Consider the following 17,438-nt stretch of genomic DNA (forward strand, 5'->3'; position numbering starts at 1 on the left):
CAAGGCTCATTAACACCGGTCCATTCGAGGTTAGATCTAAACAAAAAAAAGTCTAGCACCTGCCTAAATGAGGCGTCGTCCAGGATTGGACCGCCGGTTTGGGGTGTCACGCACTCGTCACTTGAAACTGAACCCATTCCGCGGGGGTATGCGAGTGTTCCAGTTAAGGATAACGATAACGGAAATGAGTTTTATACGATCATGGTGGCTGGCTTAGTCGGTATCGAGGCTACAAGCGATTCGAGTTCGACCGAGTCGCAGATGGACACAATCAAACCCTACGCTGGATGGTGGAAGTTCATGAAGAAACTTGAGTTGAAGTCAGAAGAGCAAGGAAATTAGCCCTGGTTATGGGGCTATGACTGAACAAATCTCAGCGCCCAGTTGCTTAAGCCATGGATATTGGAAAGGGCGTGAGTATCGTTGCCAATACTAGGTCATTATGCAATTGTCTTTCGTGGATATAAGTCGAAATACTTCAAATGCAACAGAACTGCTGGAAAGAGAGGAAGGAGAAATTGTCGGTCAATACCATTGTCGTCAGTTTAAGTAAGAATACAAATTGCTATTGTGGTGTCTCATGAGCAAGTAATAGACTTTGAGGCAGCTCCACCGAAATATACTTCTTGTTGACACACGATATAATAATAGAGATGCATGCTCCCGGGCCAGTTCCTTGATTTTTCCTGGGATGCATAGTCTAATTTGGTCTTGGATTAACAAGAGAGTACAGACAGATGTATCCTGAGAAATTTAAACAAAATGGTCAGCTTCCACTGCATATACTTCGAGTTTGAGAGAGTTGCACTTACCAGTCCTCTAAATCTTTAGTCTGCAAGACCATATTAGCTGAATCAATGGCCTGCGGGAAGCCATACTGCCTCCCAATGAACCCCAATCTGTCAAGGGCAAACTCTGCAGCATCAGGTAATGCGAATTCGAATATCGCAATCCCAGACAAGGGGTAAATAAGCGACCGAGCCGACATGATGGGGTTAATCGAGAGCTCAAGTGCGAAAGGGACGGTATGCAGAATGTCGGATATCATCTCGGTACCAGTCACAGTAATAATGTCCTGAACTTGAGCCAAGACCTCGTTCGGAAGTTCCATCCCACGAGGAGAGAGTAATACGTAGTTAATCATTTGGGCGATGAATAATCTGGTTATCCGGACCATGTTCCATGTTCGGGCGATTCTCTGAGACGGGTATCGATAGACTTTATCTTTGTATGTGCATATTGATCCTTGTATATCTTTGGCGTCGACGACCTCGAAAGATGCATCCCTCCGCAAGTCATTGAGAATATCCTCAAGCTCCGAATCCAGCTTTAGGAGCCTGGTCAAGTGTTCCGAGGGGGGAGAGGCTCTGGCTGATGGCCCGTAGATTTGCAATAGCACCCACTACTCGTCCAAATTGGCGAATCCTCCCAGGACTATAGATTCTCTCGAAATTGGTCGATTCCAGCGTGGTTAAGACGGAAGGTGTACTCACGCCTAGCTGGGCGCAGTGTGTTCTGATGTTCAAGGACGCGTGTCGGAACAAATGGCGGCCGAGGGAATTATCAAACTGACCCTCGCCTCGAAGTCGTAATAGCTCCGAGGCTCCCCGGGTATGGGCGTTCCAATTGACAGGAATCGCTCGCCCTTGAAATACCAAAGCCTCGAACAGACTCAAGAGCAAGACTGCCAAGAGAGTACTATCACTTGTCGCTCGCTCTGGGCAAGAAAGGGCCGAATTGGTAGACCTCAATGCCCTAGCGTAATGATTTTGCGCAAGAGATTGAACTGATGGCATTCGAAGATTCTGTGAGAACAAGAGGAGTGAGGGTGCTAAAAGGGCATCCCCTAGAGGCCCTGACGTAAGAAATGTGGATGATAATTCGGGCAAGTACTCGAATGCGGCAGTAGGAACATAGACATGCATGAAATAGCTTAACGCTAGAGTTTCCGGGGTTTCTGGTATTTCCTGAGTGATGAGCGCATGCATGTTGACCTTTTCATCAGAGTCAACCTTTTTATCAGAGTCAGAATTTGGTGATGCGGTCCGACTCCTGGCGACCCGTTCTTGGCTCTTTCGAGCCGCGAGAGATGTCTCATCGCGGAGCCTCAATGAGAAAGAATCCCGGTATCCCCAACACTCAACGTTCGCTCTTCGACACTGTGAGCATCCTGGGCGCATCATATCACACTATACGAGGGGCATAAGACCAATGACACAATCGCTGCGGGGAGATCGTGGGGGCTTAATCTTACCTTTCGTCTCTTGGTGCGGCATGGCTGGCACGCTTTGGAAGGTGTTGCGGGGTTCCCTCTCATAGTGATATCGGCGAAAGAAGATCAGGAGGTCTTCTGTAGAACCTGAGATGATCTGCAGAGTTAAAAAGGGCAAAAAGCTCGACATGACGTTCTGACAAAGCAAGCAGGCAACGATCTTCATGTTGAAACACCGCCACAGTCAGACGGCCCGAAGGCGTGGCGGGGAGCCAAGCCTCGAAGTTATTACTCTTTTAGGTTTAGCTTGATCCATCGATCCGTAACGCTTGGAAGGTTAAAGTCAAGCCTAGATCTGGAGTGAGATACAGCCTAAAAGAGTTTCTTGAGATAGAACGTGTTTTGGTCCGATCATCCATACTGGAGAATCCTCTCCTAACGGCTTGGAGCTGGTATAGCCGTGTGGCCAGTGCTCCAAACCTGTCAGTGTCACCGTTATGTTGAATATATATAGTGACTGAATGTCCCGGGTATGACCTATGAATGGGTTGCGGCAGATCCCTAGGTCTCGACCAGGACCTACTCTACTCCAGTCGAATAGGTTAAAACCTCCAGACGACCCTCCACGGCCTTCAACATCCTAATTATTTTTACAGTACTCATGTCACGGTATTTGATATCTTTAAAGCGATCTTGTTATTCCATTCCTCCGAAATACTCCCTAACAAGACACCATAGATCGCCACACCCGTAGATCGACATCATCTCCAGAAAATGGCCATAGCCTCAATATCCTCACAGGTTGCATGTCATCCAGATTTTAGATGATCACGAGAAGGCACACATTGGCGGGAGACCAAGCCTGAGACGCCACTGCACGTGCGCATGCTCGAGATCCCACAGAAAGCCGACATAACAACTATCGCTGTCTGGCTCAGGCACATCCTTTCTCAGTTCTGGGTCAATAGACTCCCAGACCATATGCAACGCCTCCCAATGCTCGTCCGTCACTGGGTCGGCGCGCTTGAACTGGCCATCCAGCCAGTAATCAATATTCTTGCTCGCCCGGACCACGGTCAAGTCCAAAGGGTTCTCTTTGATTTTCTCCAGGTGGTCCTCAGGGGGACGGCTGAACCGATCACAAAGAGAATCAACCCAATCTTCAAGACTGCCATCACGAAGATCCTCTCGTTCTTCGTCGTTTAGTTCTTCTTGATACCAGGTGAGTGCTGAGCCCCGAAGGCAGTCTTGGAGGTGTCGTGTGATTCTGCTCTCAACCATCCTCCACACTTGTCGCTCCAACATGTACTGCCTGTAAGCGTAAGGTTCGGTGAACACTGTGGCGTCATAGTCCCCGAATTCGTAATCTGAGTCGTCAGGGTCAAAGATGGGATAGTTGGTAGCGCAGAAGGGCTCGCTTGGAGTGCTCTCCCGGGAAGCCGGAGGTTCATTGCCGGCAGATGGAGCGTCAGGAACGGTGGTGGCTGGCAGAGAGTCCCCAGGAACGGCGACGGTAGTGTCCTCACGAGGGCCGAGAGGTGGGCTGGTCGGAGGAGGAGTTGCAACAAGGCACTCAGCGTCGGTATCGGCGGGGACACTAGCAGGAGCCTTGCCCTCCGAATGAACACTGCCCTCAGTCAAAGTACCGTCCTTAGGAGACGCGGCACCTTTAGCCGGAACGGGAGTGTCGTTTTTGACTGCATCTCCCGCGGAATCACGGGGGGTCAACTTGACTTTCTTCGACGGGCCTTGGATCAGCTCATCATCCGAAGACGAGGTGGAATCGTAGAAGTCATCGGATTCCATATCGTCGATCATTCCGGTTGGAGTAGCTGAAGTAGGATTCACGGGGCCACGGGGCGGAGTAGATGGCGGGTCGGGGAAGGCAGACATTGCGAACGTTGGTTGAAGGTGTTGGGGGAAGAGGAGCGGGGAGGGTGGAAGAGAAAGAGGAAAAGTAGGCAGGATAGAAGATTGCATCTTGTCGTGAGAAGGTTAGACGCGCCGCGAGGTGTCGCGAGGTGTCATGATATCTTTGTTATAGAGTCGCGTTTTCCTGATTAGGAAATTTATATCCCCAGATCGCAATGCATCTTGACATGACTAGACTGTAGGCAAACAACAAAACAAGCTTCTTAATGTCAATGCGTAGCCTTATTTTCGATCCCCAAGTCATACAAAGACCCTGAGAGGAAATGTTCTACACCAAGTTTCAATGTATTGAGATCCCATGACGTTATCGTTAATTAATGTATGGGGGAATTTGGTATATAAATCGCATAACAAGACTTCTGAGTATTCAGAAGTCGAGTACGGGCGATATCTATATAGGACGAGGAGCTAGTAGGAACGGAAGGGATAATTACATCGCGCAGGGATTGAATCTCGTGGAGGATCTTATCGTGGTTATTCTAAGCGTATACTTCGGCGTATACTTCGGCGTGGGTTTACGGTGTTAGGGGTCTATCCGTTAGAGTCTGTAACTCGTGTCGAACTTCGGCAAGAGCGGCGCTAAATTCAACTTTAACCTTCTGAAGCTCTTCCTTGTGCAAGTCATCCCGTCGCCTGATCTCTCGCCTGAGTTTAATGAGCTCTTTCACGAGTGTGGCGGTGTTAAGGTCCACGCTCTCCGTCGCGGAGTCGTCCGAAGTGACCGCGTCACGTTGAGTTGCTAGCTTGTCTTGCGTTTTCTTCCTCAGTTAAGCGCGTGTCGTTCTCTGGTCGTTGTCGACCTCTTGATCTCGAGCATAGTGAGTTGGTGGCCTTGTGGTGCGTTTCGGCCTCCCCAGACGTGGAGGTGAAACTTCGTCGCGGTCGGGCGGATCAGGGGTTCGCGTCTCGGCCCGAGCCGCCATTTTTCTTTCTCGCGTCGGTCACGATGCGACCGTTCAATTCCAGGGTCCTCAGAGGCCGTCACACAACAGCCCGACTGTATCTCGTTTGGATACCTTTGGGCCTACAGTCGTACTTAAGAGTGATTTCAGGATGGGCTGAGTAATACTACCCCATCTCTGAGCATGGTACAGGGCCGCTCGAAATCAGTTTCGCCTCTCTGTGCCCTGAAACGAGGAACGAGTGAAGGGGTTACTACCGTGCGCGAGCCGCCCACAAACTTAGCTTGTGTTCGTACTGCTAAATCCTTGCCCGTTCTCATCGCTGATTCGTCAATTTCGCCGCCAAGAAATGTTCTGCTTCGCTCGAGTCTATCCTGGCTACGTTGTCTGATTACTCGTCGACTTCTCTATCCATCTTAGCTCTTAGCGTTCTAGGGCTTCATTCCGCCCTTCTGTCTTCGTTTCCCTTCTGTGACTGGCTCGTCCTAGCTCGTCCTTGCTTTGACAACTCTCTTCATGACTTGAGTTTTCTTAAGGCACTGACATTAACTTCCACACTTAGCGTCGCTGATTCGCTAGCTTGTGCAATCCCTGAATTAGCCCTCGGTCGTCCACGAGGCTCTACAGCATCACTTTTTATCACTCAAATCCGCTTCCCTTTACACGTATTTCTATAATATTTCTCGATATCTATACTATTCTTCGTGAAGGTCTATTTCGTACATACGACCATAGGGTGTGGAGAACAGGGCTTCCCGTCCGCTCAGCCGTACTTAAGCCACACGCCGGCCAGTTAGTAGTATGGTGGGTGACCACATGCGAATCCTGGCTGTTGTATGTTTTTCCTTGCCTTTTTGGAAGGCAAAAAATTAATAGTGTTGCTATTTTGAGCGTAGGGCAGGTGTTGCTTCATCTTCATGACGGATGCCCCTCGTGATCAATACTGCCACGATTTTCAATGTGCTGTATTTTGCTTCACAACTCGGTATGCATATAATTGACTGATCCTAGGACAGTGTATCGTTCCGGTGCCTTATCAAAACTACACGTTCGACTTCTATGTTATCACTCAATTTACGATTGATCTTTCGTACTTGTTTCGTTTCAGGGCCACGGCGTGCGACAGCGCGCGTCACCAGTTTTCTTCGATTCTTTCTCGAACTTTATTCTGAAACACGCTAGTCTATTTTAAACTTAAGTCTATCGTAAGATCGTGAAACGTATCTATGGATAAAGTGAGATGATTGGTTCCTGTGTAATGGACTGAAATAAAATACATTGCCCTATGTTTAGCATTGACTGATCGTCAACTAACCCGCAACTTCAACTAACCCACAACTTCAACTAACCCACAACTTCAACTAACCCACAACTTCAACTAACCCACAACTTCAACTAACCCACAACTTCAACTAACCCACAACTTCAACTAACCCACAACTTCAATTCGACCACCACGAATTCAACTGGTAAACCTGGCCATTAGCCACCCATGTGCCGCCCATCTGCCCTGAGCCAACAACGCATTGGTTGATAATATCCCTACTAGCGTTAGAATGCAAACATACGCAAGGTCTATTGCCACTTACTCAGTTGCGTCCTATTGGAGAAGGTTAGTTAACGGTTTTTATTTGAATAGGACATTAATCGTACCCAGCAATCTTTGAACCCTCCGCTTCCTCCGGCCTTCCATCGTTTAAACTCAACGTTATCCGTTAATGTGATAAATCCGTGCACCGTCTTTGAAGAAGACGTTGTGCAATCCTTTTGGTATTCACAGCTTCCGCCTCCGGATGCGCTAGTCGAGCACATTTTCTGACGAGCATCCCAGTATGCGTCCCCGTAAGTCTTTGCCAAATCGGTCTGAGGCTGACCAAAGCAATCCGCCGCAATTACAGATGTAATAAAGCAGCTCAAGGCCGAAGCAGTCAGAAACTTCATTCTGAATAATCAAATAGTAAGGAAGAAGGGAGAGCAGATTTAGAACTGTGATTAAGGTATAATCATCGATATTTCTCGTGCTTTATATGCTTATTAGCTAGTGCCTGTGAGATTTCGGGGTTAAGTGAGGAAACGAGGTAGCCGCCAAGGAGGTAAAAAGAATAATGATGATGCTGTTTCAATAAGCGGGCTTCGTAGGTGGCTTCTTTTACATTTGTATAGGCTTTTTATGTGGTACCGGCTATTCGGTCGAGAACAACGGCAATACGAAAGCTGTCTACGAGGGAGAAACTAACACAAGATAGTTCTTATTAGGCGATAATCACATAAGGCTATAACAGGCACGAGAACGCGGTCCTATACTCAAGTTTCGAAATAACTTGGGGAAGCAGGTCCCATCATAAGAAGCAGTCATTCAGTAAAGGCTTCTTTATCTAATTTGACAAACCATTTTATTACTCCCTCGATCCGCCTCTGAATACTTATATACTGCAGTTTATCCATAATTTCCACAATTTTCTACACGGCCTAGTGCACTTTTTTTTTCGCTTATTCAACAAGTTCTGTCAGTGGACTGAAAGGATTGAGTTACAGGTGGAATGTGAGACAACAGGCTGCCCCTTTTTCTTGGCATATTTGGTTAGTTTGCTAGGTAGGAATTTCTAGAACGAACAATCCATACAGGATAATACAAAGGCTATTTTTACATAAGTATTTACAACGGTATTAGAATACCGCCAAGCACGGCGCCAGGGACAGCCTAAGTATAGTCTCATGCAAGAGAAAGCGCCAAAACGATTAAAGTGAAAGTAATAGGTGAAACTGATTTCGGGCGGTCCTGTATCATATCAGAAATTAGAAATACATCGCCGAGGGTGACCACGGCTATCGCCAGCCACGCCCGCCCTGTTGTCCCCAGCCATCACCATGTTGACCACCAGGGTGCGGAGGAGGGAAATGATACTGCCCAGGAGGAAGCTGTTGGCCAGGAGGCATGGGCATGGGAGGAGGATGTCCTGGGAATGACGGAGCAAATGCAGGGTTCATTCCCTGGCCAAGTGGGGGAAAGGGCATGCCCGGCATATGTGGGGGTGGGCCAGGCGGCCAAGCGCCGGGATATGGGGGTGGAGGTGGGGGAGCGAAATTGGCGCCCGAAGGAGCCGCAGGGTATTGTGGATTGTATGGATGAGTCTGTTGATAGGGCTCAGGGGGTGGTGGCGGCGGAGGAGCGTGCGAGGGTTGATGTGGAGGCGGGAAGCGTGGTGGAGATTGTTCTCGTGGCGCATAGGAGCTTTCGCTCGTGCGAGATCGAGATCTGCGGCGGGAGCGGCTCCGCGGGCGTGAGTCGTAGCGTCGATTCTCCCGTTTACCAGTATGAGCCCGACTGCGCGATTCAGAATCGGAGCGTTGGCTGTCCTGGCTCAGCGAGCTGTCGCTGTACCGCCGTTTGAGGGCCCCGCGGGATCTGCTATGGCTCCGACTGCGACTGCGAGAGTCTCCCGGTCGCCTTTTCATTTGCTGACAAAATGCCCGAGACCAGCCGTAGTATGTCTCGCCATCCAAGATATCCCCTGTGATTTCGTCCCGTGTGACGCGATGGCCGAGCTCATCGATATCCATGTTTCCATCATCCTTGATGAGCTCCTCGGTACCATAGATCTGATCCGCTTCCTGCAAGAAGTCTTTCAAAGCCTTGACTAATGATTGATCGGCAGGACCGGCCAGGAACTGTAGTGGTTTGATGCTATCCGAGCGCAGAGGAATGGTCGAGTTGGGGATGATATGAGGAATCCAATTGCCAGCCGGCAGGTCGTAGTACGGCGTGGAAGGGTCGCCATGAGTGGATGGCATGATAAAGGGCGCTTCCTTCCCGGCCAGCTTCTTAGCAGCATCAGTATCCTCAATCAAGACATCAGTCGACGAGGATGGGGCAGTGCCCGTGGATCCGATGGAAGCCGAGTTATTCGCCGTCTCTCGCAATTTCTGGACCAATTCGGGACCAAAGTATCCATGCTCGAACCAGATATCCAGTAGGTCATCTAGGCGCCGATGGTGCCGGGGATGCTTCTGTCGATCATAGGCTGCGGCGTGCCCAAGCAGCTCCACCACGTATGGTTGTAGAGATCCGCTGACGGTGGAGAAGGTAGCCGTAGTATCGAGGTGGTACTTGCTATGATGGAACAGATCATTGAGGAGATAGAGGATGTGAAGCCTCCGGCGCTTTACTGAAGTTTTAGATCGAGTGCCAGCACCGGGACGACCGCCAGGGCCTGCAGCTGCGGTTGCCGGTTCATCAGAGGAGCCAGCGAGGGCTACGAGATATTTGGCTAACCCTCCCACCCGGTTAGCGGAGGAGGCGACGTATTGGAGTAGCCATGCTTTGCAGGTCTGTGTGGACCGACGGGCAGTTTAGTATAACTGGGGCGCGATAATAGGAGAGAGCTTGTCACGGATCAGACCTGGATGTTTGCTGGGGAGCAGTGGTTGAGGGCGCGCTCGAGGGCCGTGTGAAAGGCAGCGATGTCATCTCGAGGAACAGATGAAGGATCTGGACGCAAGAGCCCAGCCGAGAAGGAGGCCTTGGCAATGGCGATCTGGTGGGAGGTCATCGAGAGCTCGGCGCATTGGATCTGGGGACTTCAGGATGCTCGTGTAAGCTACGAAGCAGAGTTCCGGCTCCGCGATTACGAGAGTTATCCCACGTGATTTGACAGGGCGGAGCTCCGCTCCTTGGAGCCCCACAGTTCTTCATTGTGTAAGGGAGCTCCAAGCTAACCCCCAAACAAAGCTCTAATCTAAGGAATCATTTTCGTTGACAATGGCCACGGCACAATGGCCACGGCAAATCCCCCAGAGATTTTCCTTCTTTCCCTCGCATACCTCGAGTTCCTCGACCAAACCTACTCCTCCTTAATCGACAAATTAGCCGCATCGGCCACCTTGAAGCGAGCCAAAAAGGCAGACGCTGCGATTCGCTACCTGGAACAGAACAATCCCAAGGCCATCATAATTACGGACCAAGGTCTGACGGAGCGTGCAAATGCAAATGTCCTACAAAAAGTGGTATCCTACATTCGAAATGGTGGCATCGCCATCGTGGGTCTGCATTTCCCCAGTTTCGTGACCATGGACGCCATGAATAATTTCTTCGCCTCTGGCTTTGCGCTGCCTTGGAAGCGTGGTGATTACCACCGCACCGACTTTGCGTTCAATCCCTCCTATAATCTTCCTCGCGAGGTGAATGCATCGTCGCTCCCTGGGCCATATAGCATGAAAACCCTTCATATCATGGATGCCCGCCCCAGTGAGAAGATCTTTGTTCCGATCGCCAATGCTCAGACCCAGTCGCATGTCTTTCCCCCGGGCTATGTGGATCAGTCACAGGCTGCAGTCACTGGAGCCAAAATCGGAAATGGACATTTGATCTACTGTGGTGATGTCAATGGGGAGGCTGGTTCTGATAGTGTCATCTTGGCCTTCTGCGGACTCTGAGGGTGACCGTGACAATTCAAACGGCCGGAGATGTTGATGCCTCGTGCTGTTGGGCTTATAATGGATATCAGCCTGGCACCTCTCGCCCTCATGATGCCATGGATTATGACACAGGCTATGATTTCTATGATTACACAAAAGTTTGTTACCAGCCCCTTTTTAGGGACGCTTTACCATCAAGTATGATACAGGATCATTCAGGTAGTAGGAGATTAGCGTTGTGGAGTTGATTATTTGCCTATTTAGTCGTGCGGGCGGGTAAGCGGTAGTCCGTCGGTTTCTATAGACGCTCTGACGTAGCGGCGCAGTGTCGTTCCCATTTAATCTCTCGTCCTCTGCCCCTCGATGCCTAGAGATCTTGTCCCTGTCCTTTCATGTGGAGGAGCTCATCAAGCTCTCGATTGAGTTGAGCCTCCGGAAAATAAGTGATGCGACCCGGCAAGGTGCCCCGGCTTGTAGTCGCCCGCCATCAGTCTATGGCATACATAGATCTATTCGTTGTGTCGGCAGTTCAGATCGGATACTTTCCCTCCCGTATCATCTCTTGAGCCGTACCTGTTTAAAAGGTCTCTTCCGAGTGTGATCATTTCCACAAACGGTGACGCCCAACTTCCAGAACCTAGAAACCCCGCTCCGTCTGTTTTATTGATCTGTGTGCCCCCCCTTTTAGGCTCGTCCGTTGAAACTTGAGGGGCAAAGGCCGCCCCACTCATTCGGCCGACGCGAGCCCCGCGATGGCGTGAGAGGAGCACGTTATGTACCCTCTAGGGTGGAAGAGAGGTAGAATGACGAGATTACCTACCTATATAGATGAATTATGGCAGTCTTGGTAATAATTAGGCAGTAAACTAGCAGTACCAGAGCAGCTAGTAGCAGCCCTGCGGATTCTGGTTCCTTCCACTTAGTTCATACCTAAGAGGTCTATCTGTAAGCAATTTATCATCCCCAGAGTTATCAGAGTCCGCGGTCTATCGCTCTTCGTGCCGACAGGCCGATGGGTCATGAGGTACATGATAATCCTTTCCTCAGAACTGCGATGAACATCAGCCCATCAGCTGGTCCTAGCGGGCCCCGCAGCCATGACTCTTTCGATTTGCCTGGTGGAGAACTGCAACTGATGGATCGCCCAAGGTTGCCGAGTTCCCTCTCCGTAGGGCCTCCCCCACACGGGTCACTTGCGTCTTTGCATGGCCTGACTTGCTCATCGTACCACGTTCTATAAATGCCCTTGGCCCCCCCCCCCTCGTGATTAACTGTCGTTTTCAGAATCAAAAAGCTATTACTCAACTCGGCCCATTCATCCTCAACCAGTGTTCTTCCACCACCCACAACTACTTACTACCCAACAACAAACTTCTCCCTCCACTATCCGATATACCTCGAGTAGCCATCTTCTACTCTCCAACTCACCCTTCACTTTAAACTCTCCAACACTGCAACTTTCAAATCACCACCATGGCCACCATCGTCGCCGCACAGCTCGCCCGCCCTTCCATCCGGCACTTCTCAGCCCACCGACCACGACCTGATAGTCGTGCTGCTCCGCGCCGTGGCCATGTCCTGCATTGTTTCAGGCGTGGTTCTCCCGTTTGTCCCACCCGCCCTTGAGAGCTCGCGTCAAAGGAACTCCAACTCCCCAGACAGCACCAAGTGAGTCTAACCATTCCACTCAACACCTTGAAAGCCTGTTTCTCTATTATTTCCCGATTGGCCCTCAGTTTGAATATGCAATGCGGGAATGGCATACATATGGACCATCGACGCTAATCGAACCATAGGCCCCACCCCCCACTGTGCTTCCATGCCCGTTAGCACGCCTGTCAACCCGACTTGACAGACGATTTCCTTCTTACAGTTACATGTGTTTTTGTTCATTGAGATTATGGGTTTCAGTTCTTAGTGCCGGCACTAGTGCGGGACCTCTTGACTCTTTTGCATATTATCCGGGGGCGCTTGGGGAATCGGGCGTTGAAGTTTGACTTTCTTGATTATGAATTTCTTTTGTTTTCAGATCCTTCAGCATGGGATTAATAGTTGAGGAGAAACATCAATCAGATATGGCAGGGATGAGCTGATACAACTACGGAGATCTCGAGCGACGAGGCCCGTATAGATGGACGATCCCGAAGACTAGCTGTGTATTCATCATAGCATTATACATTCTAGTTTGATAGCAATATGCAAGACAAATTTTACATACAAATGACCTTCAATGGTCTTCCCGTCGGAGACAAGCCTTGATTGTCAAATATGAAAAAAAAGGTCGCAGATCAACTCGCAGACTCGCTCTATAACTGCACGCCAACCCAGTAGGCACACCGCACTGGATGTCTTTTCCCCTCAGTATTTTACACGTTCAAATGTACAAATAAGGACTCATCAAAGCCCCTCAACTGAAGCGGTTCCCCCGCGGCGGCCGGAACGGCTCTGCAGCCTCGTATTTCCCCTTCTCCAATACCCGATCGGTTTCGGTCATCGGCTCGTGTCGCGTTGGTGCCGGGTCGTGCGAAGCTTCGGCACTGGGCGAGGCAACGTCGTCGGCCGCGTTCTGGAATCGGGTCATATTCGCGCGCTTCAGACTGGGGTCCTCGCTTGGGTTCGCGGGACTCGGGGTAGCGGGCATGGCTGCCTGTCGTTTATGCTCGGCTTCCATTGCTTTCAACTGGGCCTTGCGGGTGGCTTCGGCTTCGAAGCGGGCTTGTCGGTCGGCATTGATGGATTGTTTGGCAAAGTAGTAAGCGCCGCCGCCGGCTGGAGGGGTTATGTCAGTTATACACTCGGGATTGGTGTCCGACCGGGGTTGGACGTCGGGAATAGAGATAGAATGAGGCTGAAAATACGTACCGACACAGAGGGAGCCCCAGCCAATCCTGTCACATGGGTAAAGAGCTTTTCATCAGCTTTCGTTGCTCCGGACTTGCAATGGGTGCATATCGACTCGAGGATTTGGGAGAATGACTGCTTACCAGGTTGATCGAATCTGAACGTAGAGAAAGGTGTTAGCTATTTAATCGAATGGCCCGAAATGGAATAGGCAACTCACGGTGTTCATGGCTGCGTAGTGTGACGGAAATAAAATGAAGAGAGAAATATGGCATGATCCTCTACGTCAGTAGAGGCAGCTCCGCGGGTGGAGCCTTGCTGCCTGGTACTTCAGGCAGTGATATGTCAGCCTTGGAACTTTCCGTTGGAGTCAAGAGTCCAGACACTTCGGCCTTTGTTCTTCTTCCTCCATCACCCTCACCTTCCACAATATCCTCGTTTCGTCTGCAGGACCGTAACCTGTATTCTACCAGCACCTCGCAAATTTACATCCCGTCCACTGCACCACCGACTCGAAGCCGTTTGTAATCGCCTGCCAGCACACGCCGCTTGTTCCCTGCGGCGCCACTGTTCGTGGCATGCAGGTTTGAACGATCGTATCTGAGGCGGTATTCGCCTCAAGCACCTCTCTATTCACCTCCTTTCTCCTACATCTACCTCATCCGCGGTTCAACTCTCAAATTCGAACAAGATGCCGCCGAAGCGCAAGGCCGCCGATGGTAAGCTATCAAGTCCGATCTGCTCCCCCGCAGACCACACAGCTGACATTTTCATCCAGTCGGTCGGTCTAGTAGCGCCTCGAAGCGAGCAACTCCTTCCCTCGACTACGCCGAAGTCTCCAGCAGCGATGAGTATTCGGACCCGGATGATGGGCCGGTGGACAACAACCTGAAAGGTAGAGTTGAGCAGTCTGCGCACACTTCGTGACTCAGATGCTAAAACTGGCGGTTGAAGATGTCGTCAACAAGTTCTCGCTGGAAGCATACAGCAAGCGCACACAGTCCCAGAAGACCGATCCCAGATTCGGCTACAAAGACCTCTCATACCTCACCCTCAAGCGTGACCACTACAACCGACCGCTATGGATCGAGCCGGTAAAAGGCACGATCACCCTCGAGAGTTTCTCCCCGCTGGCACCCCAGGCACAGGACTTCCTGACCACCATCGCCGAACCCCTCTCGCGACCCACCCACCTCCACGAGTACCGCCTGACCGGCCACAGTCTTTATGCAGCAGTGTCGGTTGGTCTGAAGCCAGAAGATATTGTCGAGTTCCTGGATCGTCTTTCGAAGACTCCGCTTCCCGAGAGTATCTCCCAGTTCATCATCGAGTTCACCAAATCCTACGGCAAGATCAAGATGGTTCTGTACCACAACCGATACTACGTGGAAACGGTCGAGCCGGAAATGCTACAGATGCTTCTGAAGGATGAGGTGATCGGACCACAGAGAATTTCCAACGGGGAGGGGATCATTCAACGAGCGGCACCGAAGATGGGAGCACTCGTGATTCCCGGAACGAAGGATGCGGCCGGTGTACGAGAGACTGGTGGTCAGACGAAGGCGTCTGCTAGGTCTCAGACCGAGAACCAGGGAGAGAGACAGGACTATGGCATCAACGATGTCGGCGATGAAGCCTCGGAGGCCCTGACATACAGCTTCGAGATCCCCGCTACGGGCGTCGAAATCGTGAAAGCCCGTTGTCAAGCCATCGGCTGCCCGGCTCTAGAGGAGTACGATTTCCAGGGCGACACCATCAATCCCAACCTTGACATGGACTTGAAACCCACGGCGCGGATTCGTCCATATCAGGAGATGAGTCTGAGTAAGATGTTCGGTAACGGACGTGCGAAGAGCGGTATCATCGTTCTTCCTTGCGGTGCCGGCAAGACCCTGGTGGGAATTACCGCGGCGGCTACCATTAAGAAGGGTACGATCGTCCTCTGCACCAGTTCCATGTCCGTGGTCCAGTGGCGAAATGAGTTCTTGCGCTGGACGACCATCGACCCCGGGGACATCGCCATCTTCACCTCCGACCACAAGGAGAAATTCAAGCGGTCGACGGGTATCATTGTGTCCACCTATTCCATGGTGTCGCAGACTCGAGCACGGTCTTATGACGCCCAGAAGATGATGGACTGGCTTCAGAGCCGCGAATGGGGTATGATGATTCTTGACGAAGTGCACGTCGTGCCGGCCTCGATGTTCCGAAAGGTCACATCGGCTATCGCTGCGCAGACCAAGCTTGGTCTCACGGCCACACTGCTGCGTGAAGACGATAAGATCAAGGATCTGAACTTCCTGATCGGGCCAAAACTGTACGAAGCCAACTGGATGGAACTTGCGGCACAGGGCCACATTGCCAAGGTCCAGTGTGCTGAGGTCTGGTGCCCCATGACCACCGAGTTCTATTCGGAGTATCTGCGAGCAAGCTCGAGAAAGCAAGCTCTGCTCTACATTATGAACCCACGCAAGTTCCAGGCTTGCCAATACCTCATTGACTTCCACGAGAAGCGCGGCGACAAGATTATTGTGTTCTCCGACAACGTCTACGCCCTGGAGAAATACGCACGCAAGTTGAACAAGGCCTTCATTTACGGTGGCACTGGCCAGAATGAACGCCTGCGTATCTTGGAGAACTTCCAACACAATGAGCAAGTCAACACCATCTTCCTGTCCAAGATTGGTGATACCTCGCTTGATCTGCCTGAGGCTACGTGCCTTATCCAGATCTCCTCTCACTACGGCTCTCGCCGTCAGGAAGCACAGCGTCTGGGACGAATTCTCCGTGCCAAACGCCGTAATGACGAAGGTTTCAATGCCTTCTTCTACTCGTTGGTCTCCAAGGACACCAGTGAGATGACCTACTCGTCCAAGCGACAGGCCTTCCTTGTCGATCAGGGCTACGCATTCAAGGTGATCACCCACCTGGAAGGCATCAACGAGTATGAAGGACTTCATTATTCTACGCCATCGGAACGCCGCGAGCTACTCACCGAGGTCATGCTGCAGAACGAGTCCTCCGCAGACGTGGAGGAAGTGACCGACGACCTGTTCTCCATGCGCAGTGGCGGGCGCAATGCCGCTGCAAAGAGGGCCAAGGCGAAGCGCAGTGCTGCCACGCTCAGTGGCCTGGCGGGCGGTGATGACATGGCATACATTGAATACAACAAGAGCCGGAACAAGCAGCTCAAGGACAAAGGGGCTCAGCACCCGCTGTTCAAGAAGATGGAGCGAGACCGTCTGCGCCGGAAGAAGGAGCGCGAGACGGCCAAAAATCAGTAGACTCGGGGACAGCAACAACAGTCGGTTCCCAGTCTACATACCCACCACTATCAATACCCCCACCTTTCACAAGTCCACATGGAAAAAGAAAACATTGCAGGAACGTCTTTCGTGATGAATCAGACCCACATTGGAGCGAGCCTGGCCCATTAATTCTAGTTCTCGCTTCATGACCTTTTCAGGCGCGCTATTGCAGTCTCGCAAAAGAATGACAAATCTGAGATCCCCAAATGTTAAAATGCCAAGTAAAAACTAAACCAATCACGTAGCTTTCTGGTAATTGTAAGCATCCAATTTGCAATCAACCCATCCCCGACTGATCCAGAACTATACCCCTCCTTAGTAACAGAATACGAGATTAACAATCTGTCAGTAAGCCTGGTCGGTCCAGTCTCGCCGCTGGACACTCCATGTTACTGAGCCTAGTTGGTCACTGCATAGATATTGTCCGTCAATTCTTGGCATTCTGCTTCCGTTCTAGTGCTCACCCTCTCGCCGCTTTAGCTCACTGTGTAGAATTAAGCATGCCCCTGATCCACCTGACCTAGCTACTCGGCGATCATGATGTAATTAGCCTGGTTCACCTACCTAGTATGAAAGGTTACTCACTGAGCCTGACCTGAGCAACCTTAGTTAACTAACTAACTAACTAACTAACTAACTAACTAACGTAATTCCCGGTTGTGCCGTACACCCGGTTGTGCCGTACACCCCATCGAAAATCGCGTCTTCCTACTGATACACCACCTTCAACCACCTACCATGCCGCCAATTCGCTCTGAATCTTCGCAAAAACTGGCCCAGCAGGAAGGCAAGATCCTATTAGCCCTTTCTGATATTAAAAATGGCCGC

The 17,438-nt window shown here is 50.9% G+C and overlaps 7 protein-coding genes across 7 annotated transcripts; 2 read left to right on the forward strand and 5 right to left on the reverse strand.

Moving 5' to 3' along the window:
- Positions 1–808: 808 nt before the first annotated feature.
- N7496_003849 (uncharacterized protein) lies at positions 809–1,144 on the reverse strand (the record flags this gene model as incomplete). Its single annotated transcript, XM_056696780.1, has 1 exon — positions 809–1,144. One exon carries the CDS (start codon positions 1,142–1,144, stop codon positions 809–811), a length of 336 nt encoding a protein of 111 aa, XP_056558992.1.
- A 1,896-nt stretch (positions 1,145–3,040) lies between these two features.
- N7496_003850 (uncharacterized protein) lies at positions 3,041–4,105 on the reverse strand (the record flags this gene model as incomplete). Its single annotated transcript, XM_056696781.1, has 1 exon — positions 3,041–4,105. One exon carries the CDS (start codon positions 4,103–4,105, stop codon positions 3,041–3,043), a length of 1,065 nt encoding a protein of 354 aa, XP_056558993.1.
- Positions 4,106–6,488: 2,383 nt separating this feature from the next.
- Positions 6,489–6,987, reverse strand: N7496_003851 (uncharacterized protein; the record flags this gene model as incomplete). Its single annotated transcript, XM_056696782.1, has 3 exons — positions 6,489–6,591; positions 6,636–6,646; positions 6,700–6,987. 3 exons carry the CDS (start codon positions 6,985–6,987, stop codon positions 6,489–6,491), a joined length of 402 nt encoding a protein of 133 aa, XP_056558994.1.
- Positions 6,988–7,872: 885 nt separating this feature from the next.
- N7496_003852 (RNA polymerase II-binding domain-containing protein) lies at positions 7,873–9,596 on the reverse strand (the record flags this gene model as incomplete). Its single annotated transcript, XM_056696783.1, has 2 exons — positions 7,873–9,375; positions 9,447–9,596. The coding sequence occupies 2 exons, from the start codon at positions 9,594–9,596 to the stop codon at positions 7,873–7,875; spliced, it is 1,653 nt and encodes a 550-aa protein (XP_056558995.1).
- Positions 9,597–9,819: 223 nt separating this feature from the next.
- N7496_003853 (uncharacterized protein) lies at positions 9,820–10,479 on the forward strand (the record flags this gene model as incomplete). The annotated part of the gene is made up of 1 exon (XM_056696784.1): positions 9,820–10,479. One exon carries the CDS (start codon positions 9,820–9,822, stop codon positions 10,477–10,479), a length of 660 nt encoding a protein of 219 aa, XP_056558996.1.
- A 2,389-nt stretch (positions 10,480–12,868) lies between these two features.
- Positions 12,869–13,531, reverse strand: N7496_003854 (uncharacterized protein; the record flags this gene model as incomplete). Its single annotated transcript, XM_056696785.1, has 4 exons — positions 12,869–13,230; positions 13,324–13,349; positions 13,446–13,459; positions 13,523–13,531. The coding sequence occupies 4 exons, from the start codon at positions 13,529–13,531 to the stop codon at positions 12,869–12,871; spliced, it is 411 nt and encodes a 136-aa protein (XP_056558997.1).
- A 462-nt stretch (positions 13,532–13,993) lies between these two features.
- Positions 13,994–16,586, forward strand: N7496_003855 (TFIIH/NER complex ATPase/helicase subunit SSL2; the record flags this gene model as incomplete). Its single annotated transcript, XM_056696786.1, has 3 exons — positions 13,994–14,021; positions 14,081–14,197; positions 14,257–16,586. The coding sequence occupies 3 exons, from the start codon at positions 13,994–13,996 to the stop codon at positions 16,584–16,586; spliced, it is 2,475 nt and encodes an 824-aa protein (XP_056558998.1).
- Positions 16,587–17,438: the final 852 nt, after the last annotated feature.

This window comes from Penicillium cataractarum (assembly GCF_028827025.1).
Source record: "Penicillium cataractarum strain IBT 29864 chromosome Unknown utg000002l, whole genome shotgun sequence".
Classification (NCBI taxonomy): Eukaryota; Fungi; Ascomycota; class Eurotiomycetes; order Eurotiales; family Aspergillaceae; genus Penicillium; species Penicillium cataractarum.